This window comes from Microcaecilia unicolor, chromosome 10 (genome assembly GCF_901765095.1).
Source record: "Microcaecilia unicolor chromosome 10, aMicUni1.1, whole genome shotgun sequence".
In the NCBI taxonomy this organism is placed as follows: domain Eukaryota; kingdom Metazoa; phylum Chordata; class Amphibia; order Gymnophiona; family Siphonopidae; genus Microcaecilia; species Microcaecilia unicolor.
In genome coordinates this window covers 7,334,825-7,359,359 of record NC_044040.1, presented here as the reverse complement: position 1 = coordinate 7,359,359, position 24,535 = coordinate 7,334,825, and the positions used below count along the sequence as shown (strand labels likewise).

The window sequence follows — 24,535 nt, the reverse complement described above, 5'->3', positions numbered from 1 at the left end:
CTCTTTATCTGATGTGGCCTCCTTATCTGATGTGGCACCAAAGGAAGGACACCGCCACCGCTATAACCTTGATAAACATTCTTGGTGCTGTGGAGAGACTGAAGGGAAAAGCCCTGAACTGACAATTCAGCACCACGAAACATAGAAACCTCTGATGCAGCAGCCATATGGGTATATGCAAGTATGCCTCCTTGAGATTGAAGGCGGTGAGAAATTCTCCCACTTGAACCAAGGCTATAACTACTCTTAGTGTCTCCATGTGAAAGCAGGCCACTCAAAGGCAGTGGTTTAGACATTTGAGATCCAAGACCAGACGAAAGGTGCCTTCCTTCCTTGTCCCTGTTCAGCTGGGGGAACTGGAACAATAGTCCGGAGTGCCAACAAGGAATCTACAGTGACCTGAACCTCAACCACCTTGGTTCCCTTTCGACAAGGAGATCACAATTAGAGAGGCATGAAGAGGCGGGACAAAGCCAACATGTAACCTTCTGTAAGAATATTCAAGACCCACTGGTCTGACTTGCTTTTGGCCCACTCCTCCTGAAAATCCTGAAGATGTCCTCCCACCAGAGGAAAACAAGAGTGGACCGGCTTCACATCATTGTGAAGCTTGGGAGGCATTCGGCACCCTAGCAGACTTAAAAGGAGAACTTTCTGCCCGTACAAAAGGATGACTGGTGTGCCTGAAAGCAGGACTTCTGACCATATTGCTGACCACCAGGCCAGTACTGTCTGTTGTCTCAAAAATCAATATTAAGAGCCCCCTGAAGCTGGATGACCAGAAGCTTTCGGCTTATCCTCCTGCAACCACTGTGGCATAGCATCCACCAAGTAGGCCAACCCCACATCCAGTTGGGCATTATGGCACCCATCTTGTGTTGCAGACTGCTGATGACATTTCAGGCATGCTCTTGCCATGAATGAGCTGCACAGTGTCGCTTGAAGGCCCAAAGAGGCCACTTCAAAGGTTTATTTCAGTGAGCCTTCTAGCTTCCTATCCTGTAGGTTTTTTGGGCAATATCCAGCAAGGTGGTCTTCTTAGTCACCCCATAACAAGGGAGTCCACCCTAGGAAGCTGCAATTTATCTTTCACCTCCAGAACTAACAGGTAGAGGAGAGCCATGGCTCTTCCCACTCTCAGCCCCACATCCAGTGAGACCTGTTCTGCTGTAATCAGGTCCTGAATGTCAGGATGCATAGTGAAGGGCTTAGAAGGACCTATAAAGCCCCTTCATGATCGACCAAGATGGAATTCCTGATGCCAAAACAGAAGGCTCCTCAACGGAAAGCACCACCAGTATCTCAGAAATAAGCCTACTGAGCTCCTCTTTAAGAAACCTCAGTACTTTCAGATCATTCCTCTCCTCAAGGAGGAGCTCTCCCTCCTCTCTAATAGCTCCTTCAATGATAGCTCCTCTGAATAGACAGAGGCCACATCAGATAAGGAGGGTGAAGCAGACACACTCATCTGCCCACTCCTGGAGGTCTAAATGAGATATCCTAGGACCCAGAGGGACATCGGGGAGAGATACTGAAGCACCTTGCAGCAACTCAGACGGTCCCTGCTTCAGTCAATAGGCCTGGTGTAAGAGCAATATAAACTCCAGAGAAAACAAGGATCCCAATGCAGCTGAATGCTTTATTAGGTCCCGAGGTTGTAAAATGGCAGCTGAGCTCCACCCATGATCAGACAGAGGCTGTTCCTCACTGCCAGTCAGCCACAACAAAATTGCAACTGTTACTGTGCTCTCCTGCATCAAACTGCGCACTGGCCCTGTCGGAGAGCCCAAAATTCCCAGCATATTCAGATGTTACACCAAATCTGAAGATGTGCTGCAGCCAACTGTTTCCTCCCTGTCCTGCACACACTACAATGCCCCGATGCCGGCTGGCGGGACCCACAGTGACTGCCTCCATGACAGTCGCTATTCATCCCGACGTCACAAGCGCTGTACCATGCAGTTTCAAGCAGTAAGTCAGGATCCTTCCCCTATACCAAGTAGAACTTGAAGCTCTCCAAGTGGTTCTGAGTCAAACTTTAGTCGGAGTTACCACTGCCGGCTGTTTCCCCTCAAACTCAGTCTCCACAAGTCTTACTCCAGATGAGACAGAATCAGGACTGATACTCTGTACTACCCTCTCCAGTAAACATCTTTCTTTCTTCTCTCTTTTGCTTCTTTTTTTTTTAAGGTTGTTGTGCTGGAAAGGAGAGCTCCACAATAAAAAAAAATAAAAAAAAAAGAAATGAAGGGAGCTCCACAGTAAACAGGGGAGAAGTGAAGGGAGGAAAGAAGTAAATTTGTGGGGCACCAGAGACAAGGATCTGAAGACCTCCAGATATGACTCTGCAGAGTCAAGCCATTCACAAAGCTCAACAGGGGGCCAGTTGACCAACTGAACCAGGAGAAAATCACTCAGAATCAGAGGCTGAAAAGTATGTCCATCCTCCTGCTGGAGATAGAAAATATTGAGGAGCTGGACTGGATGCCAATAGACTTAGTTTTCAGTTATCTCCACCTTCTGGTTGATGGACACAACTATCCCACAGGATCTAGAATAGTGGGAAGCTACATAATGGAAATGGGGATTAAATGTCTATCAATTTGCCACGCCTTTGTCCCACCCAAAACATGTCCAGACCTCGCACCCTTTCGATTTGTATGCGTTTGTATTTGAGATGTGCATATTCCACCTTAGTAAAATAGAGTGTTAAGTGTTTATCTTGCATGAAAGTTTAAGTGCCCGTTTATGCATGTCTCACACCAAACTGACTTTGTAAAATGTGTGTACGGACTATTGATCATAGGACAATTGGCCATACCTACTTAGTCATAGAGTCTTTGATCACAGCGCCTTTTGGTCATTGTTTTTGGTCATATGTTTAATGGACACATCTACTATTGGTCATCAGGCCATTAGGTCACTGATATATTGGTTACTGTCATATAGCTTTTGGTCATGAAGCAATTAGGTCACTGATATATTTTCATTAAAAACATTTGCTTCAAAGGTTAATAGGGATAAGGCTATTTTTTCGTTGTTGTTTATAAAAACAATAACTTGCATAAAGGAGATTTATTTGGAATAATAATTGAGTCCAAATTGTAAAGGTTTTTGAAGTCTTTCAGGAGTGTTGATAACGCACACATTGTTATTTATAGCTGTTGGTTACAATTCTTTATAATGCTAGTTGCATAATGTTAACAGGAAGTAGCTAATGCAATGTACATGTTTGTGCTCGATGGTACTTTAGTAAATTTAGTTATAACACCTGATCAAATTATTAATCTACAATTTAGTATAAACTGTTAAAAAAAGTGTGATTGAGAATGCTCATCATAAATGGAAGTGAGAGTACAGTTTTTCACAAAACTTTAACACAATCCACAAAGGACAGAAATACTGGAAACATTATGTCAATCAATTTGGACACTTAGCGTGGTGTTGCAGCAAAGTGAGAACTTTGATATGCCATGCTTCATTAATTAGTGATGGATCATGTATCCTCCGTGATAATGCTAAACATAGCCATGAAGGAAACACTGTCGAAGTGCATGCCAAAAAAAAGCTGTAGGAGACACAAAGATCATAGGAGAAGCAAGTTTTGAACCAAAAAGAAGCACAAGGCAGAGTAGTCAAGTCTAAGCCATGCATTTTGTCGACACAGACAGAAGGTTCTGATGGAAGGAAATGGGAAAATTAGGTTCTTACCTTGGTAATTTTCTTTCCTTTAGTCATAGCAGATGAATCCATGAGCCCTCCCCTCAGTGGTTCATTATGTGATTTATGTTACTTTTATGTTCAGTTTTTCCCGTAGATATGTTCCCTCATTGGGAGAAGTTGGAAAACAGTCTTCAGGATTTCTGTTCAGTAACAGGAGGATGAGTTCATTCCCTCCAGGAGGATGAGTTCATTCCCTCCTTTGAATTATAGCTCCAGTTTTGGGGCGTTCATCCGCTGTGAGGAAAGTTCATGTTATTATGCTTTGCGGTGTAACACTGCTTTGGAAGCTTCAAATACTGAAGAGGCAGATGGAGCTAGCTGGCCAAGAGGCACTATGGTTTTTCAGTGCTCTCTATCTCCCCCTGCTGGTTGATGGACACAACCCACTCGTAATGGATTTATCTGCTTGATGACAAGGAAGTAGATGCTTTACCCAGCATTCCAAATTATCTTAATTTCATTTCAAAGTACCCATTCGTTTCATGGAGTTAGTGTTATTTGACTCCAGTTCTGTAACTGATTGCAAGCTCATCTCTGGATCAAATGAACTATTAGATGGGCTGGCTCAGTCAACGTTATGGATTGCAGCTGGAACAAAGGTGGTACCTGCGTTTTTTTTCCAACTGTATTCCATTCATTTTCAATTTGCTGACGAATGTAATTCCAGCTGGTTTATACTGTCTGCTAGCTAAATCTACAAAATGAAGGTGGTCTCCTCTTACAATAAACCAAATATCCCAAAATATTGGGAGATCCAGTACACTAGCATAAGGCGTATCGAGCTTACACTCAAGTAAATTAATCTCGCTCTCTGAGGAAAAGGCCTCAAGAAGCCCCCAGTTTATAGACTTTTAGCTTCGGGGGCTGGACTGCTTCATCACTGGCCATCGTAAGCCGTGGTACACATTAATTGATTTGATTACTTTATTTTTTGTCTATTAGATTGTAAGCTCTTTGAGCAGGGACCGTCTTTCTTCTATGTTTGTGCAGCGCTGCGTACGCCTTGTAGCGCTATAGGAATGCTAAATAGTAGTAGTAGTAGAAAAAAGAAAAAGAGAAGGAGATGACAGATAAGCTAAGTTATTCCCTTGCCCATAACTCGGGTGTGAAAACAATAGAGCTGCATTTGAATAATAGTTTTTGGCCAATGATGAAGCAGTCCAGCCCCCGAAGCTAAAAGTGTATAAGCTGAGGGCTTCTTGAGACCTTTTCCTCAGAGAGTGAGATTAATTGAGTGTAAGCTCGGTACGCCTTATGCTAGTGTACTGGATCTCCCAATATTTTTGGATATTTGATTTTTACTGTCTGATAACCAGTCAACAACATCACTTATTACAAGAGGTAAAACGACCGAATCCTTCTGTTTGTCCAACACTTATACTGGCAGACTTTGAGACTGGAGCGAAGTCAGCATTCGAAGAAGCCTACACATCAGCACGGATAACAGGGTGTTATTTTCATAAGGTTAGTGAAACAGGCATGAAGATGTTGTCCATGGATCTGTTAGGTGTCTTGCTGCCCTTGAACATGTTCCTATAAGTGATGTCGAACAAGTGTATGACCTCCTCCTAGAAACTGTGCCTCAATCAGAACATACAGACAATCTCACTTTGAACACACTTACATCAGAGGCTGACGACAATAGGCTAGTGGTAAAGCATGTGCACCCTTACTTTTTAGGACTGAAATATGGATTCAATATGAATCAGCAGTGGATGGACTGGCTCACAGGGCTGGCATTTTGGTTGACAAGTTCTCTTCCAGTGCAGTCATCCAACACTTTGCAAGTTTATGACCTATGACCATATTCTTATATGATCAAATGGCTTACGACCAACTTGGCCACCAAATTTTATGACCAAATGTCCTATGACTAAAAGCCCTAAAACCGTAAAATGAGGGCCAATGCTTGCAGTCAGCCTTGTGATGCTGTAATCCTACATGCATCCTGAGTGTTCCAGATCTGTCTTAAATACCTTAAGGCATGTCCAGGCTCAGGACATCATTTGCAACATTTCCCCAGTAATAAGTAGAGGAGTGTGGTAGCCGTGTTAGTCCACTCTTAAGGTTATCAATAGAAATCAAACAAAATAAAACATGGAAAAGAAAATAAGATGATACCTTTTTTATTGGACATAACTTAATACATTTCTTGATTAGCTTTCGAAGGTTGTCCTTCTTCGTCAGATCGGAAATAAGCAAATGTGCTAGCTGACAGTGTATATACGTGAAAACATTCAAGCATTACTATGACAGTCTGACAGGGTGGGAGGATGGGAACGGGTCGGAGGTATGCATGGGGACATCAAAGCATATCATTGATATTCTAACAGGATGGGTGTGGATAGGTGAGGGGTGGGGTGATCAACAGAGACATACAGCTTTATGGTTTATAATGGGCTAGGAACCCCAGATCCTTGTTAAGTCCTTTCTGTTGGGTGTTAAAATATTCAATCATTCTGACTTCAAAGGTCTTACGTTCAGTAATAAGGAAACAAAAACAAAATATTTTTTTTCTTTAAGAAAAGAAAATGACAGATATAGTCAGCAATATCAAGATGCAAAAACCTCATAGAGAAAAGAGCTTCGTCTTTGCAGCCACTCGGCAGAGCAGAAAAAAACTAAATTGAAAGGACTGAAGAGATCACTGCACCCAGGAAAGGCCAAACATGCTCAGGCCTGAGCTCAAGGAGAGTTTGTTCCAGCCCAGTACCATCACATGACATTCTACATTTGTGTGCCTGATTCAATCCTGCTCGTCAATGGAAAACCAGAAATCATCAATCAACGTATATAATGGAAAACTAACAGACAAGAAATTAAATATGCAATTCTCAGGATCATGCCAGAGAGCATTGCTGGGTCCAAGTCTAAATGCAAACATCAAGCTGATAAACACAGAAAAGACATGAGAAAAGGGTGATACTTACTTTATCATACTTGGCAACAATTTCTGCTCTTTCTTGGGCAGCTCTGATTGCCGCATCATGCTCGCCATCTGAATCTGTAAACAATTAAAACAGGTACACTGTGAACATTCAATTTATCTATAGATTAAGTGCAGCAAAATTCTAATGCTTTCCAATTCAGAATAATGTAACGACATTTAAAGAGGTCATTTTAACACAGGGGTTCTCAACTCGATCCTTGGGGACAAACCTAGCCAGTCAGTTGTTCAGGAGATCCATAATAAATATGCACAAGATAAATTTACATGAACTACCATCCATTGTACGGAAATCCCTGCTGAACCTGAAAGTCCAGTTTTGTAAAATCCGGTACTTATACATTCAAAGCCCAAAGTGATACGCATCCTGACACATATTTCAAAGAAGGTTCTGCACTCAGCAGAGCCTTTTGTAAAATACACAGAAAAGTATCAGCACCCCAGCTTGGATGTCCCATTTCCCACCTACAAGCCCCCTTCAAAATTGGGCTTTAAATTTAGCTGCAGTGACATAAAGGTTGAACAAGAAGTTCTCCTACACATATGCTTCATAATTCACTTTAGGTATGTAAGGACCTGTCGATCACACTGTATAACCATTTAAAGTATTTTAAAGATCCTTCCGACTTCAAAACCAACAACTGCAGGCAAACTCAGTGTTTCTCTAAAATTCATATATTTCAGATTTAGAAGTAATTTCACAATAAATTATTCTTATTATTGACCTCTGCACAATATAACTAATTCTACTATTATTATTACTTTGTAAATTCTCCTATTTTTCTTTTTACCTTTGCATGGGTTGCCAAAATAATATGAATCTGTTATCCACTACCAGGCTTTATTTGCCTCATCTATTTCCGGAGTAACCCGTCCAAGCTTTCTCCAAAATGATGGCTCAGCAATTAATGGGCTGAGCGCTAAAATAGCGCTGGAACAGCGCAGGGCTTTACCGAACCTATGATAAGAGATAATTGCAAGCAAATTTAAGCACACAATTCTCTCTGATCATGGGGTAGAAGTGCAGGAGGATTGTGCCTGAGCTCCCACACTTGTTTGACAGGTCTGGCGGACCTCCAGTCCCCCCGACCCCGCTGACACAGGTTGAGGAGGGGGCTGGAGATCCCTTATATGGTGTGAAGCCCCGCCCAGCGCATCCCATTTTGCAGGCAACACCGATTGGAGGCCACCTCCCTCCTCCAACTTAAGGTGGGGGTATGGAAGGGCCAATACACCATCATGTGGGGGATTGACCCGCGGCCCACTGGGTCACCAGGGACATCTGAGGGATAATGGGGGTGTTGGGGGGGGCTGGAGACCCACCGAATCTACAGCTTCCCCTGAACCTGTTGGGGGGTCAGGGAGACCGGAGAGGGGGATCGGGTTGGGGTTCCTGTAGGGGGGCTGCTGCACTGGGGGGGAATGGGGGCCTGCTAGGATGCAAATGCATGCTGGACAGGGCTCACCATTCCTCCCCAATGTTCTGCAAACCCTAATGCCAGTTCCGAGCTGGCGTAGGGTTTGCCGCGGCCAGTGAGCCAATCTTTGGAACGCTGGTTGCTGATCATTGGGGATAAATAGGTTTAGCCCTGTTTTGTATGCATTTACATGCTACTCGCATGGGGCGGTAGCAAACACAGGCGCTAGTATGCCGCTAACTGCCTCTAGTGCCTGCGTTTGCTTCTGATCATCGGCCCATCAGTTACACAGAAGTTTCATTGCCAGAGGAAGTCACTATCTAGCAAACGTTTTGTCTCCAAATCATTTATCCAAAAATACAGCTATGCAAAACTATGCAGTGGAGGAGTTCCCTAGTGGTTAGTGCAATGAACTTTGATCCTGGGGAACTGGGTTCGATTCCCACTGCAGCTCCTTGTGACTCTGGGCAAGTCACTTAATCCTCCATTGCTCCAGATACAAATAAGTATGTAAACCACTTTAACTGCAGTTGCAAAATTCCCTTTCCCCTTTCTCTTTCACATCTGTATAAACTTTTGGTTCATGTGTATGAATCCTGTTACGGCTTGTTCAGTCATTCCTCGTGAAAGAAAACGTCTACAGAAACTGAAAGGAGGTTAAAATTTATATGCCATGTATTGTAAACTAGTTTTGAGTCAAGTTTCTCCACCAAAAACATGCCATGCACCATCTTACTTTGCTGTAACAAACAACTGAGGTGGCTCTCAGACAAGGAGGGAAAAAAATGTTCACTTAGGGATGGAGAGTCTTCCAAAAGCCACTCAGCAAAAAGTCAATCAGTCAGTGTGTTGGTCACTAATCTGTATAATAACAACCGTTCAGACCCAAGGAGTGATTTAAAATGTGTCTCAACGCTCAGACATTACTTCACCTCTAGAACCTGTAATCTGATAACAAGTACCTTTGTAATCATTGCAAACAAGTTGAACCTTCCATACAGAAAGGGTTTGTTAGGAATTTCTCTGCTATAATTAGCTAGGAGGAAGGAGGCAAATACAGGGGAGAAGTCTTATGGTTCCGCTTTTAAAACTGCTACTTATTTCATTACAGATGCTTCTATAATCTCACATGAAAAGTCAATATGCAACCATTTACGGTTCCCTTTTTAGAAAATAGCTCAGTTGCCAGGGGAACTGAGCTGGGCTCTGTTCTTTCCTGGTTTTCTTCTTATCTCTCCAAGCGTACCTTTTAGTGTATACTCTAGTGGATCCTCCTCTACTTCTATCCCACTGTCAGTTGGTGCACCTCAGGGATCTGTCCTGGGACCTCTTCTTTTCTCCATCTATACTTCTTCCCTTGGTACTGTGATCTCATTCCATGGTTTTCAGTATCACCTTTATGCTGATGACTCCCAGATCTACTTCTCCACACCAGAAATCTCAGCAGGAATCCAGGCCAAAGTATCAGCCTGCCTGTCTGACATTGCTGCCTGGATGTCTCAGCGCCATCTGAAACTAAACATGACCAAGACTGAGCTTCTCAACTTTCCCCCTAAACCAACCTCTCCTCCTCCCCCATTCTCTATTTCTGTGGATAAGACTCTCATCCTTCCTGTCTCATCAGCTCGTAACCTTGGGGTCATCTTTGACTCCTCCCTCTCCTTCTCTGCACATATTCAGCAGACTGCTAAAACCTGTCGTTTCTTTCTCTACAATATCACCAAAATTCGCCTTTTCCTTTCTGAGCACAATACCAGAACTCTCACCCACACTCTTATCACCTCTCACTTAGATTATTGCAACTTGCTTCTCACAGGTCTCCCACTTAGCCATCTCTCTCCTCTTCAATCTGTTCAAAATTCTGCTGCACGACTAATATTCCACCAGTGTCGTTATCCTCATATTAGCCCTCTCCTCAAGTCACTTCACTGGTTTCCTATCCGTTTCCGCATACAGTTCAAACTCCTCTTATTGACCTATAAGTGTATTCACTCTGCAGCTCCTCAATACCTCTCCTCTCTCATCTCTCCCTACATTGCTCCCCGGGAACTCCGTTCACTGGGTAAATCTCTTATCTTATCTGCACCCTTCTCCTCCACTGCTAACTCCAGACTCCGTTCCTTTTATCTTGCTGCACCATATGCCTGGAATAGACTTCCTGAGCCAGTACGTCAAGCTCCATCTCTGGCCGTCTTCAAATCTAAGCTAAAAGCCCATCTTTTTGATGCTGCCTTTAACTCCTAACCCTTATTTTATCATCCTCACTTTAATATTCCCTTATCTCTTGTTTGTTCTGTCTGTCCTAATTAGATTGTAAGCTCTGTCGAGCAGGGACTGTCTCTTCATGTTCAAGTGTACAGCGCTGCGTCTAGTAGCGCTTTAGAAATGATAAGTAGTAGTTGTAGTAGTAAGTCAAAAGCAGCCTTTGAACCCAGGACAGCTATGGGGACGAAGGTCCAGAGTCTCAATTACAGAGCCAGTCAGAAGCAAAATTGATCTCTGCATCCCAAGGTCCTGGACTTTCTTCTCTTCTCTGTGAACTAAACTGAAAGCTAATTAAAAAAAGGTTGCTGGGATCTAGAAATTGTTCCTCTAATAAAGCCAGCATCCTGCCTTCACAGCTAAATTCTGAACACTGTTGTGCTCCCAATATTTCAATTCTCAGATCCTTCCTGAGAGCTCCAGCTTCACTTGTGAACTTCCTGTGGTTACTCCCCAATTCCTGTCTTCATTCAGTCTTCTGCTCCTGGCATCAGTTTCATCACATGGCCTTGCTGTGGCCCTTCAGATTCCGATTCCACCTTCCAGCCTCCAGCTCCAACCTCAAGTCCAACTACGGTAGGAAAGCCAGACCCCACCCATGATTACCTGTCTGGCAAGAAAAGATACCATATATAAAGCTCAAATTCCCCTCCCGCACAGAAAACAACAGATCTATGCAGCAGAAGATTTTACTTACTGGATGTTGAAACAGAAAAAAAAAATAAAAAACCAAGACCACAAATCCAAAGACTTGGTTGCATTGAGTTAGTGTGTGTGTATTAAATCATGAACAAAGACCAATTCACTTGCAAAGCCACCGATTCTTTACTACAATGTTTTAATACTTTTTCAGCTTTGTTTCTCTTTCATAGACTATATATCAAAGTATATCAAAGTTGATGATCAGCAATAGCCATTATTTATTTAGATACATTCTTTAGCATCAGATTACACATTTTTTTATTATTAAATAAAAAAAAGAACTTTATTAACATTTACCACCATCAGCACACCAAAACTAAATCTACCAATCTCGGACTCCCTAAAAATTCTATTGATCAACACCTAACACTTGAGAATCATATGAAAAACATAACCAAAAAGATGTTTCACTCAATGTGGAAATTAAAAAGAGTAAGACCATTTTTTCCAAGGGCCATCTTCCGCAATTTGGTACAATCACTGGCACTCAGTCATCTGGACTTTTGCAACTCACTCTACGCCGGCTGTGAAGAACAAATAAAAACTCCAAACAGCCCAGAAAACGGCAGCCAGACTAATATTCGGAAAACCTAAATACGAAAGTGCGACACCCCTACGAAAGAAACTACATTGGCTCCCACTCAAATAACGAATCACGTTCAAAGTATGTACCCTAGTTCATAAAATTATCCATGGAGCTGCCCCAGCCTACATGTCAGACCTAATAGACCTGCCACCCAGGAACACAAAAAAATCTTCTCGAACATTCCTTAATCTTCATTTTCCCAACTGCAAAGGTCTGAAATATAAATTAATGCATGCCTCTACCTTCTCCTATATGAGCACGCAACTCTGGAACGCGCTACCACGCAATTTGAAAGCGACCAATGAACTGGCCAACTTCCGTAAATTATTAAAGACTCATCTCTTTGAAAAGATATACCACAAAGATCAAAACATGTAACAACCTCCAAATATACCCAGAAACGTCGTAACGCGTCTAATGTCTTATAATGTCTTCTGCAATACCACTATCTTATATTCATGACCATGTAACCCAAAATCCTTCTGTAAAACCAAATGTATATCCTCTTCTTATTTCCAGTATCCATGCACTTTGAGCCTGCAAAGAGGTGGGAAAACATGGGATACAAATGCAATAAATAAAATTCAAGGGAAGCGCCAACACTGAAAATGGTGCACTGAGAAAAACCTTTGTTGGATTTAACATAGGAGGGCAAGATAGTCATTGGAAGTCTGTACTCCAAAATGAATTTCTGCTTTACAGAACAGTCCTGTATACAAAAGAAATGGGTGCAATGTGTTCCTTACTAGGTTTAGACTATGAAACAAAGATTAAAGCTCATATTAACAGATGCTAATAAACTTTGCATCCAAGACTTGAAAAGGTATCATGATTTTATACTCTGTGGGACACCCTTTGAAAATTAGCTGGCAAGCTCTGCAAGTATTTTGAAAATTGCAACCCCCCCCCCCCCCCCCCACCCCACTAAATTGAATAACTAGAATTAAGTATTTTGAGAAATTTTCTTATGACCAGTAGTTTTAAAAAAAAAGAAAACAGGCTTGCCTTCTGATGGGAGGGTTGGGGGGCTCGTGTCACTTGAGTTCACCCTAGTTACCTGGCTATCCTAGATGACCAGGACCCACTGACCTTGTAAGTGATGTAGCCATATCTCTACAAGATGAAAATGCGGATAGATTCCTTGACCCTTATGTCTGAGTTCTTAACATTCATACAGGAGACATTTCTTTTAAGCCTTTATTTACTACTGATGGAGAATTCTTTTGTTTTGGTTATTTATATAGCATGTTATACTGGGATGTTTAACAAGTTACATTCAGGTGCAAGAAGTTCCTTCCCCAAAGAGCTTACAATCAATCAAAGGGAATTATGAAATTTAAAACTTCATTTCTAGGGTTTGTGTACAACAGACTTGTCATGTTCAGTCCACAAGGGCCACAAACAGGCCAGGTTTTCATGTTTCCCTAATGAATACGCATAAGAGAGATTTGCATGCCCACTCGCAAATCTTTCTGTAAACCGCTCAGCCAATTATTGGTTTGCAGCAGATCACATTAAAGTGAATCTGAACATTAGCTAATCTATTACCTGCTATTCCATCAGTCCTTATTTGACCTCCAAAGACTGAAAATAATAAAATATAGACGATCAACAAACAAGTTGCTGTTAATAGATATTAGACTCATGTAATTCATTTAAGCCTAGTTTGACTTTGGGCAAGTCACTATCTCCTACTTAGACTGTAAGCTCTTTGGAGCAGGGACTTATTGTACCTGTAAAGCATAGCGTACATCCAACAGTGCTATAAAAATGATTTGTTATTAAAGGCTTTTTGTAACAATACTGCACAATATCTGGCAAACACTGAGGTCCTTTTATCAAGCTGAGGGAAAAAGGACCCTGCGCTAGCGGCAGGGGCCGTTTTTCCCATGTGCCAGGGCCTTTTTTACCACAGTGGGTAAAAAGACCCCAGGCACACATGGCCATGCACTAAGAGAACTCTTACCACATGGCCATGTGATGGGGAGCCCTTACTGTCATCCATTGAGGTAGCGATAAGGACTCCTGCACTATCCCAGCGGTAACCAGGCAGCGTGCAGCGATGCCCAATTACTGCCGGGTTACCGCTGCGCAAGTCATTCCCAAAGTTTTCTTTTTCCCCCGGAAATGGCACGCGCTCAGGGCAGGACTACCGCCAGCAGCCACGTTAGGCCGGCGGTAGTCCTGGAAGAGCGAGCGGTAAGGCCACGTTAGGCTTACTACCACTCTGTAAAGGGTCCCACAGTTACTCCATGTACTCCAGCCCTTAAATGATATTTATACACTGGTTCTTCCTATCCCTTCGATGGCCACATTCGAGTCCACATCATATTCAGCTTTTTATTTTTTAGCTCTCTAGTCATGGAATGATCTTCCACTACTCTTGCATAATGAATTACTGTTTAAGAAATTCAAAACTGGATTGAAGTTGGCGTTTGCAGGGAAGTGGCAAGATGGCAGTGTGACACGCTGCGCTCTCACTGGATGTTTTTTCTGCAAAAAAATTCTTCTCTAAGATGCCCCATACAAAGAGGAAAGGGACTGTGAGGTTTGTTCCCCCACCTACCTCAACTTTGTCCCCAATCCAGCAGAGATTGGATTGTTTCCTCGCCGGAACCTCTCCAAGTGAGGTGAGGGTGGCAACTCCCGCTGCGGAGGAAATCGGAGGAGCGGAACCTCTGCTGGGACAAGAAACATCTTTATCACCCCCCTCCGCTTCCAACATTCCTCCATGCCCGGCGTTAGCTGCTTTGTTGGAAAACAGCCTACACGCTCCCGGATGTGTAGCGAGCGAGCTCTCTGGCGAGGCTCCTGCGTCGCAGCAAAATAGCCTGGAGAGTGAGGCCTGAGGGTTACTCGGAGTCTCGGATACATCAACGGAGGTAAATCTCAGAAAGATTTGGTTAATGCTTAACAAGATGGACTCTACTCTTCAGAAATCCTCAGGTGAGGTATCTGCTTTGTATCTTAAACTTGATTTGGTTAAGACTTTGGAATCAGTGAAGGAAGATCTTTCCACCCGGGTTAAACAAATTCAAAATGAAGTGAAACAGCTTCAAGACTTTAACTTTACTACGGTTAAAGATAAATTGGCTCTCCATAAAAAAATTGAGCAGCTAGAGAATTTTAACAGGCGTTTGAATCTTCGCCTCTTGAACTTCCCTAAAGTTCCTGGGATGTTGCCTATGGACTTATTCAGAAGATATTTGCTTGAAAATTTGAAAATTCCACAGGACGCTATTCCTCCAATCAACAAGATCTTTTATCTGCCTAAGAGTCCAGGGAAGAATGAAGGAGAAACCAGAAGTGGGGAAGATATAAATATTGATGTGAATAATATATCTGCCATTTTGGAGCAATCGATAGAAAATGCCAGAGAGAGAGAGCCACGCTTTTAGTGTATTTTGTGTTTGAACAAAATCTCAATGCCATCTTAAGACTTTGCTTTAAACATTCAAAAGAACTTTTTGGAGGAGGAAAAATGTGGGTTTACCCAGATGTTACTAAATTGACTCAAGAACGGAGAAAGATTTTCTTGGCAATGAAACTCAGGGGAACCTTTTTCCTTGCTTACCCATGTAAATGTTTGATTTGATTTGGAGAGACGAAGTATATATTCTATGTACCTGAGCAATTAAAAGCTTTTCTTGATTAAAATAGTTAAAATAATGTTGGAAATTGTAATATAGGTGAGGTATCACATGTAGCCTTTAATATTTTTGAACTTTACCTATACACATAAAAATGGGCAAAATAAGAAAAGGTTTTTTGAAACATATATGCTTTAAGTTGTTCTAAATAATATAAGTGAATACATTTCCCCTGGAATCTAGATATCTCGTTTTTCTTTAAAGAATGCGGCATACAAAGAGGAAAGGAGTATTGAGAGCTTCCCCCTTGCCAGTTCTCTCTTCATCTCCGATATAGCAGTGGATTGACCGCTATGCCACCGGGACTACAGCTGAACGGACTGGGGTTGTAGGCTCTGCTGTGCGGTGGGAGGAAGTCCCGTCGCTTTGGAACACAATACTACTCTTCCTCCCCCAGATTCATGTCAACCACCATGTCCGGCATTACAGGAGGTAACGCTGGAGGCTATCCATGTGTCACAAGAATCAACGCAGGAGACCTCAGGTGAGGGCAGTGTTCCGCCTCAGCAGCGTCGTGCAGCTGAATCCTATGAAGGGAAAGGGAAGGGAAATGGGACTTGATATACCGCCTTTCTGAGGTTTTTGCAACTACATTCAAAGCGGTTTACATATATTCAGGTACTTATTTTGTACCAGGGGCAATGGAGGGTTAAGTGACTTGCCCACAGTCACAAGGAGCTGCAGCGGGAATCGAACTCAGTTCCCCAGGATCAAAGTCCACTGCACTAACCACTAGGCTACTCCTCCACTCATTCCACCAATAAGAGCCAACCTCATCAGTGATGTCACAATGGCTTGATTGCCCGATACTTGGCTCACTTCTGATATTGTGATGTCATAAGGGAAAGGAAAAGGGAAATGGGACTTGATATACCGCCTTTCTGAGGTTTTTGCAACTACATTCAAAGCGGTTTACATATATTCAGGTACTTATTTTGTACCAGGGGCAATGGAAGGTTAAGTGACTTGCTCAGAGTCACAAGGAGCTGCAGTGGGAATTGAACTCAGTTCCCCAGGATCAAAGTCCACTGCACTAACCACTAGGCTACTCCTCCACTCATTCCACCAATAAGAGCCAACCTCATCAGTGATGTCACAATGGCTTGATTGCCCGATACTTGGCTCACTTCTGATATTGTGATATCATAAGGGAAAGGGAAATGGGACTTGATATACCGCCTTTCTGTGGTTTTTGCAACTACATTCAAAGCGGTTTTACATAGTATATTCAGGTACTTATTTTGTACCAGGGGCAATGGAGGGTTAAGTGACTTGCCCAGAGTCACAAAGAGCTGCAGTGGGAATCGAACCCAGTTCTCCAGGATCAAAGTCCACTGCACTAACCACTAGGCTACTCCGAGGAATCCCTTCAACCCGCAGCGGTCTCCCTTGAGTCTATTTAGAAGGTTTTACTTGATATCTCTGCTACAGTGAAGAAATCATCTGATGAGGTAACTTTTCTGGTGACTAAGACTAATTATTTATCTGCAGCAGTAGAGGATTTTAAAAATAAAGACTCCTCTAGCCTTTTCCAGAAAGTGCATGAGGACATTAAGTCTCTCCAGGATTTTCAAAATGTGGTTGCAAAAGACAGATTAATGCTCCATAGGAAGACTGAACAACGGGAAAATTTCAACCGACATTTCAATCTTAGGATATCAAACTTTCCTCAAGTCTCTGGGATACTACCACTAGATATGCTTAAGAAATAATTTATAGAGATTTTGCAGTTTTCTTCTGAATAATAATATAATTAATAAGAGATATGCATAATTAATATCACAATACTCAACAATGCCATCAGTATGTTGAAAATAAATAAAATCTCGTGCCTTACATAAAGTGCCAATCACAGACGTAGACATTTAATTGTGTCTTTACCCTTCTTACCAAAATGTCACTGACACTTCAGCACTGCCTCAATAATAAACATAATGCTTAGCACATACTTTGCTGACTATAGGAGAGGAGAAGGAAGAAGGGAATAACAAGGTTTGAAAACTAAGACTGATGGAAGAAAATACAATATAGTTCTTAAAAGTCAGAAGCGCAGCAGGTCAACTAAATCTAAGGACCTCATCGTTTTGTCTAGATGGGAAAGAAGCGTAGCTCATGCAGGAGATGTTATTGGGACTCAGCAGATTATTACGTTCTGGCATTTCTTTCTGACCTTATCTACCTTTACTCGAGTTACAATTTATTAAGGCAGAATGACCAGATATCACGTCCCAAGGCTGGCCTGAAGCTAGAGGAGAAATATCACAGCACATTCTACACAGAGATGGACAAGTTCTTTTGATATTTGGAGGGAGACAACTAATATTTACTCATCTATAAATAATAAAAGGTTTCTGGACAGAATTAATGTCAGAAAAGCTCATGTTTAGAATCAGGATTGTGTGAAAACCTGACAAATTATTATCGTTTGTTGTGGGCTGGTGCATACAAAGAACCAAGATGTGCCAATCTGTGTGTTTATGATGTTTAAGAAAAAAAATATTTGAAATAAAGATTTATAAATCCTTTTTAAAATCCCATGTGACAGCCAGTCACATGACATAGTACATGGGGCTAAGGAGGACACAGTTTTGATCTCTGGACTTGGTGCCTGCTTCATGAATCAGCAGAGGCTGTGGATAGAGCGGTGAAAGCCCCAGAGAAATGGGTCCAGTCATCAGACTAGATTTACTGACTGGCTCAGGAGCTGCTCTTGTTTCCAGTTCCAGAAAGAACTGCAGTGTTGCTGCTCAGCCTTGGGTTCTTGCTGTAATGGTTGCACTGGATGGGAAGGAGGAGGGGGAGGAAACCCAAAGTATCTACAAATGAGGGGGGTCACAGTATCAAAGCTAGTTAAAAAGAGGTTCAAACTGTGTGGCAGACCCAAAGGGGCAGTGAGCCACTGCCAAGCTAAGCAAACAAATCCAAAATAAGGAACGGGGAGATACAGGCTTAACAACAAAATGTTCAAACTTTTTACACTCTTTTTCTTGCTTTCTCTATAGAAGTAACAGCCCCCTTTGCCAGTGATACGGGTTGTGGCATCTCTACATGCTAAAATGGGTTTTAGAAAAAACAAAGAAACATATGATGGCAGAAAGACCAGACAGACAAGCACTGAGGAGGTGACATGATGACGATGCAGAGTAAAAACAACCAATGGACTAAGAAGTCTTATCCACATATAAAAATAGACACAAAATCGTGTTTCGGCCCCAAGGACCTGCCTCAGGAGTCTCTGTATGTGGTGATAGAAACACTACTCTGCTCAGTACTGTGGGTGAACATGGAAGAACGCCGAAGCGCTATTACGTAGTATCGCGGCTAACAAGCGGCGAAGACCAGATAGCCCATCTAGTCTGCCTGTCCACACCAACCGTTCAGTCCTACAATCTCTTCCTTTCCCTCAACAGAGCCACTCTGCTTGTCCCACGCTTTCTTTTAGTCCAATACGGTTCTTGCCTCTATCACTTCCACTGGTAGCTGCTTCTATTTATTTATTTAGATTTTGCTCACACCTTTTTCAGTAGTAGCTCAGGGTGAACTACATTCAGGTATTCTGGATATTTCTCTGTCCCAGGAGGGCTCACAATCTAAGTTTGTACCCGAGGCAATGGAGGGTTAAGTGACTTGCCCAAGATCACAAGGAGCAGCAGTGGGATTTGAACTGGTCACCTCTGGATTGCAAGACTGGTGCTCTAACCACTAGGCCACTCCTGTCACTCTTTGAGGTTCTACATGGAATGTTGCTACTCATTGGGATTCCAGAATCTTGCTATTCTTTGGGGGTCTAGATTTTGCTCACCCCTTCTTCAGTAGTAGCTCAAGGTGACTTACATTCAGGTACTCTGGATATTTCTCTGTCCCAGAAGGGCTCACAATCTAAGTTTGTACCTGAGGCAATGGAGGGTTAAGTGACTTGCCCAAGATCACAAGGATCAGGAATGGGATTTGAACCGGCCACCTCTGGATTGCAAGACTGGTGCTCTAACCACTAGGCCACTCCTGTCACTCTTTGAGGTTCTACATGGAATGTTGCTACTCATTGGGATTCCAGAATCTTGCTATTCTTTGGGGGTCTAGATTTTGCTCACCCCTTCTTCAGTAGTAGCTCAAGGTGAGTTACATTCAGGTACTCTGGATATTTCTCTGTCCCAGGAGGGCTCACAATAAGTTTGTACCTGAGGCAATGGAGGGTTAAGTGACTTGCCCAAGATCACCAACAGCAGCAGTGGGATTTGAACTGGCCACCTCTGGATTGCAAGACCAGTGCTCTAACCACTAGGCCACTCCTCCACTCTATGAATCCATCACCACTTCTAATTACTAATGAATCCAACTTCTTGCAGTCTCATCCTATTGCCTCTCTATCCAGGAATGTTCGCAGTGCTCCAACGAAGGTCTTGCCAGAACCACCGTCACCTCCTATTTCCAGCTAGACATTCTTCTCCCTATTGCACCCAAGCATCCTCCAGGTTTTGCCACTGCCTTGCCTATTTGGCTACCTTTAGATCATCAGATCTCATCAATCCATCCCATTCTTCTTTTAGGAACAGAAGAACGTTGCCTTTGATTGTACTACACCCTTGGGTTCTAGCAGCTCAAATGTATAACCCTGTATTAAATATTTGCTGTCAAACTCTCTCTCTCTTATCTGCACCCTTCTCCTCCATCGCTAACTCCAGACTCCGTTCCTTCTATCTTGCTGCACCATATGCCTGGAATAGACTTCCTGAGCCGGTACGTCAAGCTCCACCTCTGGCCGTCTTCAAATCTAAGCTAAAAGCCCACCTTTTTGATGCTGCTTTTAACTCCTAACCCTTATTCACTTGTTCAGAACCCTTATTTTACCATCCTCACTTTAATATTCCCTTATCTCTTGTTTGTCCTGTTTGTCTGTCTTAATTAGATTGTAAGCTCTGTCGAGCAGGGACTGTCTCTTCATGTTCAAGTGTACAGCGCTGCGTACGTCTAGTAGCGCTATAGAAATGATAAGTAGTAGTAGAACATTCCCAAGGTTTTTAAAATTCTTCCTTGTACTTTCCACCCTTTTGGATTCAACCTAAATTCTGCTGAATAAAAGCTCAGTTTTCTGCTTGAAAGGGGCTTTTTTTTTTTTTTGTTTGTGTTTAAAGTTAGAGTTAAAGCAGAATGGACCTAGTTGATTGTTCCAGGCAAGTAAATCTGATAATGGATCTTACTGCTTTATGTCAGAGCAGGGAGGCGACAGACTGAGCTTTAGAATGCATTCCTACTAACCAGAAAATAAAGCACAACAAAGATCAGAACACACTGACCTCAAACTTGTGGCAAGGAAACATGAATGAAACCTAAGCGTCAAGTTTTACTGAGGAGCCAGTCTCAGTTATTTGGGGTTTTCGTTTTATTACAATTAGATATAGACAGTATCTATAACTTGGCACACGAAAAATTATAACTGATTAAAAGAGACTCCATTTATAAACACGAAGAATCCAGGAATAAACATGTCCAGCTACCATTTCATCTCTGGTCAAAGATGATGGTTCCTCCACTCCCCCGGCCTGAATGATTTTACCGGCATTTTTCTAGCATGCTAACCAAGTATTTTTGGTTTACAGACAATTCAGTAGCAGAGGGCAGTCAAATCTAAAGGACTTGATTGTATAATAGAGTACAGAACAGTCTTGATTATCCGACGTAAACGGGACCGACCCCATTGTCGGATAAGTGAAAAGTCAGATAATACAGGAAACACTGCATAAACCCCTCAAACAATGCATAAACAAAGGAACATAGTTCCCAATTTTCAAAAATTGTTCTAAAACAAAGATTTTTAATAGAAAGAAATGAAATCACATCACCGGGGGGTTGTCAGATATGCCGGATGGTCAGATTAGCGAAGGTCGGATAATTGAGACTGTACTTAAGAAATCCAAAAAGGCACTTCTTTTAAGATTTTATGAAAGCAACATATACACAGATGTGTCTTTATGAATCAGGCTCCCAGAACAAGCCACATTTACATATGCTGCAAAGCTATAGATGTGTGTGGACACCCTAGGCTTGTGTCTGTGTACACTGCCTCCATTCCATCCAAACTATGCCCCAATGAGCATCATAATTGTACGCATGTAAATGGCCTCCCATTTTATAACAGGCTTTTTTCCGTACACAACTGGTTTATGCAAGGAAAACCCTTTATAAAAAAATTACCACCCCCAAATTGCGCATTATGTGAACTGAGCACGACTGTGCCTTGATCTTAGGTGCACATCAATAAATGAAAACAACTGCACAATAAGATATTTATATACATAGATTTATAAAATAAAAAGGTATCTACTTAATCATTTTTTAAAGCCCCTAGTTTTACATAGACATAGCAATCTAATCCAAAGTAGCCTTTCAACACAAAAACGTTAGACATCTTCTCTTTTACCATTCAATCACTCACCCCCACCCCCACCCCCTCCAAAAAAAAATCCAAAACGTGGCTAGTCCCTTAGCTCAGGCTATTTATTGGGCATAAATCACAGACAACACAGACTAAGGAATAAATAAAAGTAAAACAGAACAAATGAATTTGATTCTATATTGGACTGACAATACATTTTCTGATTAGCTTTCAGAGGCAATGCCTTCTTGTTCAGATCCGAAATGAGCAAATGATGACAAATATCAGAATATATAAGTGACAGTGTCACAGGGAAAGGGGTGGGGGTGAGAAACCAGGGAGAGATGGATGGATGATCAGGTCACTTATATATTCTGATATTTGTCATCATTTGCTCATTTCTGACCTGAAAAAAAGTTATTATCTTCAAAAGATAATCAAAAAACCATATTTAGCCCAATAAAAAAAGGTATCGTCCTATTTTTCTTTTTTTGTTCGGTTTTATTTCTATTTATTATCTTTAAAAGTGGACTCGCGTGGCTACCACACCATTTTATCCGAGAAAGGCAGAACTGTAGCTGTCACCACGACAGCAGCGCCTACTAACCAAAAAGAGCACTGCATCGGAGACCACCCCCCAGGCTTGAGAGCTAGTGAACTTTGTGCCATGCAAACGTGCTGTTAGGAGAAGAGGGGTTTAAAAAAATAATGGAAAGGAGGGAGAGGGGAACCCTGAAAGATACAACTCTCAATATTTCTTCCACCTCTATCTATTTCATATTAATATCACAAAGTTATTTAAGAAGAGATTCACTTTACCCTTCTTTTGATTCCCACGTGGGTCCTGAATATTAAGCAGAGCTTTAGTCCTCATGGAGAACAGAATTCAGTCACGAGATCATATCACTACTAGACAGAGAATCCTGACTGAAGGGTATATCAGGTCTGTGGAGAGCTTTTCTTTCCTCCACTTGCAACGATGATTGCACCAGGGAAAGAAAAAAAAAAGTGTGCTGTCTTGTGCTTTCCTCAGTTCCAAGCACACACTATCCTACACAAATTACACAGTCTACAGTCATCCAAACGAACACAAAGGCTGCCTGTTACGGGGTAACCACAGATTCTTTCACGCTACATGCCAGAACTCTCCACTTCAGCCTACGTACCAGAATTCCACTACACAACAAAGAGAACTGGAAACAAGGCGAGTCCATGTGCGGCTGGAGAATCTGTTACATTCTTATATGTATTCACCAGAATATTCCAGAATATTTCAGTCATGCTCAATATCGTTCAGCAGCTTGGAAACACTCTTGCTCAAATCTAATTCTGCATCTTTGTAGAATTTTACATGTCAAACGGAAATGACAAAAAAAAGGGGAGAATTATGAGCTCCTGAGATTTATTACTTAATCTATGATCTCCAAAATGAGCAAAGGTAGAAAGAACGCTTTGAGATAGCAAACTTTCAGACACTAACTTTCAAGCCAAAATTAAATGGACTGCACTCCTCCATTTGCTCACCACCACCTGGTTCTAAAGCTGAAAGATTTTACCAAAAATCACAACTTAGATTGTGAGCCCTCCAGGGACAGGGTAATATCCAGTGGACCTGGTTATAGCTGGTCCTTCACATGTTGGCTCTTGGATCCCACTGCTAACACCATTATTGTGAAGATCCCTTCAACCTTCACACCACTGTGCTCCTCAGGCAACCGGGCAGCTGCCCATACTCCCAGCTTAGTAATGTCTATAACTTTGAGTCAAGGCCGTCAAAAAATCCAGTCCAGGTTTTCTTTTTTATTTGAACCCAAAATGTTTCCATACTTTTAGGCAAAACAAGTCAAAACCAAAAGCATAATCCAATAACCAAAGGGTTCCACAACATTTCAGGGAAAACATCCTTAAAGGATACCTTCTTGGGGTCCCACTCAGGCCCCTCCGTTTCAGGCTGGGTCTTTTCTCATCTTTTCTATCGGGCAGGGCTTATCCACTTTCCTCGCTTCCAACCTGCTTTTAGGGAATACTCGACTCTGGTCTAGCTTGTACTTCAAGGTCCTCTCGGGTTAGGTAACCTGTTTACTCTCTCCCAGCTGGCCAGGTCTTAGGGAGTTCCCTCCTCCCTTCCTTCTTTTCTAACCTCCTGACCTTGAGCTACTACTGAAAAGGTGTGAGCAAAATCCAAAAAACAAACATTAATGGAATGGCAGAGTTCTTCAAGGAAACAATATTGTTGATCTGCCAGGAATGTGAGTTGAAAGGGAAGAAGTCTCTTTAGAGAAGCCCATTCCTGGTTGAAACATAGCTGGGGTCTGTTGTTCAGCAGAAAGATGAAGAGGGAAGGCTATATAACAGGGTTTACACAATGGGAGTCTTCTGCAGTGGTTGGAAAAGTGATACAAGACGTTTTGGCATCATTGGACCTTACGTTTTGTAAGAGAGTTCCCTGTCCATCTTGGCGTATAAGAAGAGTAGGAGAATAGTGATGGATCAGTTAGTCACGAGTGCCGAATGCGTCATTTGAAGGAAGGGATATTTTCAGATGTCTTGAATGCACTGATCAGGCTACTGGTGAAAGGACCATGAAAACTTTGGAGCCAATTAAAGACCAGGCTCAAACTTCCCATTTAAGGGAAAATTACAGTAAAGTGATATGGTAGCCGTGTTAGTCCACTTTTAACCGGTAATAATTAGAAATAAAACAAAACATATGAAGAAAAATAAGATACCTTTTTATTGGACTAACTTGGATCATTATTTGATTAGCTTTCAAAAGTAACCCTTCTTCAGATCAATTTTTTACCAATCCATCTCTCTCTCTCATCCACCCAGCTCCCTATTCTCACCCCACCCCACTCTTCCTGTGAGACTGTC

At 42.2% G+C, this 24,535-nt stretch overlaps 1 protein-coding gene across 2 annotated transcripts in view; it reads right to left on the bottom strand.

Moving 5' to 3' along the window:
• USP6NL (USP6 N-terminal like) overlaps positions 1-24,535 on the bottom strand; it is a 201,273-nt gene that overhangs the window by 93,181 nt on the left and 83,557 nt on the right. The window contains exons 1-2 of one of the 2 annotated variants that reach the window (XM_030215978.1): positions 22,481-22,583; positions 6,654-6,727 (exon numbers count right to left, since the gene is read on the bottom strand). In XM_030215978.1, coding sequence (XP_030071838.1) covers positions 6,654-6,727; positions 22,481-22,535 — 129 coding nt within the window. In that variant the 5' untranslated portion in view covers positions 22,536-22,583. Of the gene's footprint in view, positions 1-6,653; positions 6,728-22,480; positions 22,584-24,535 lie in introns of those variants that run through there. The other variant, XM_030215979.1, reaches the window with a different exon arrangement.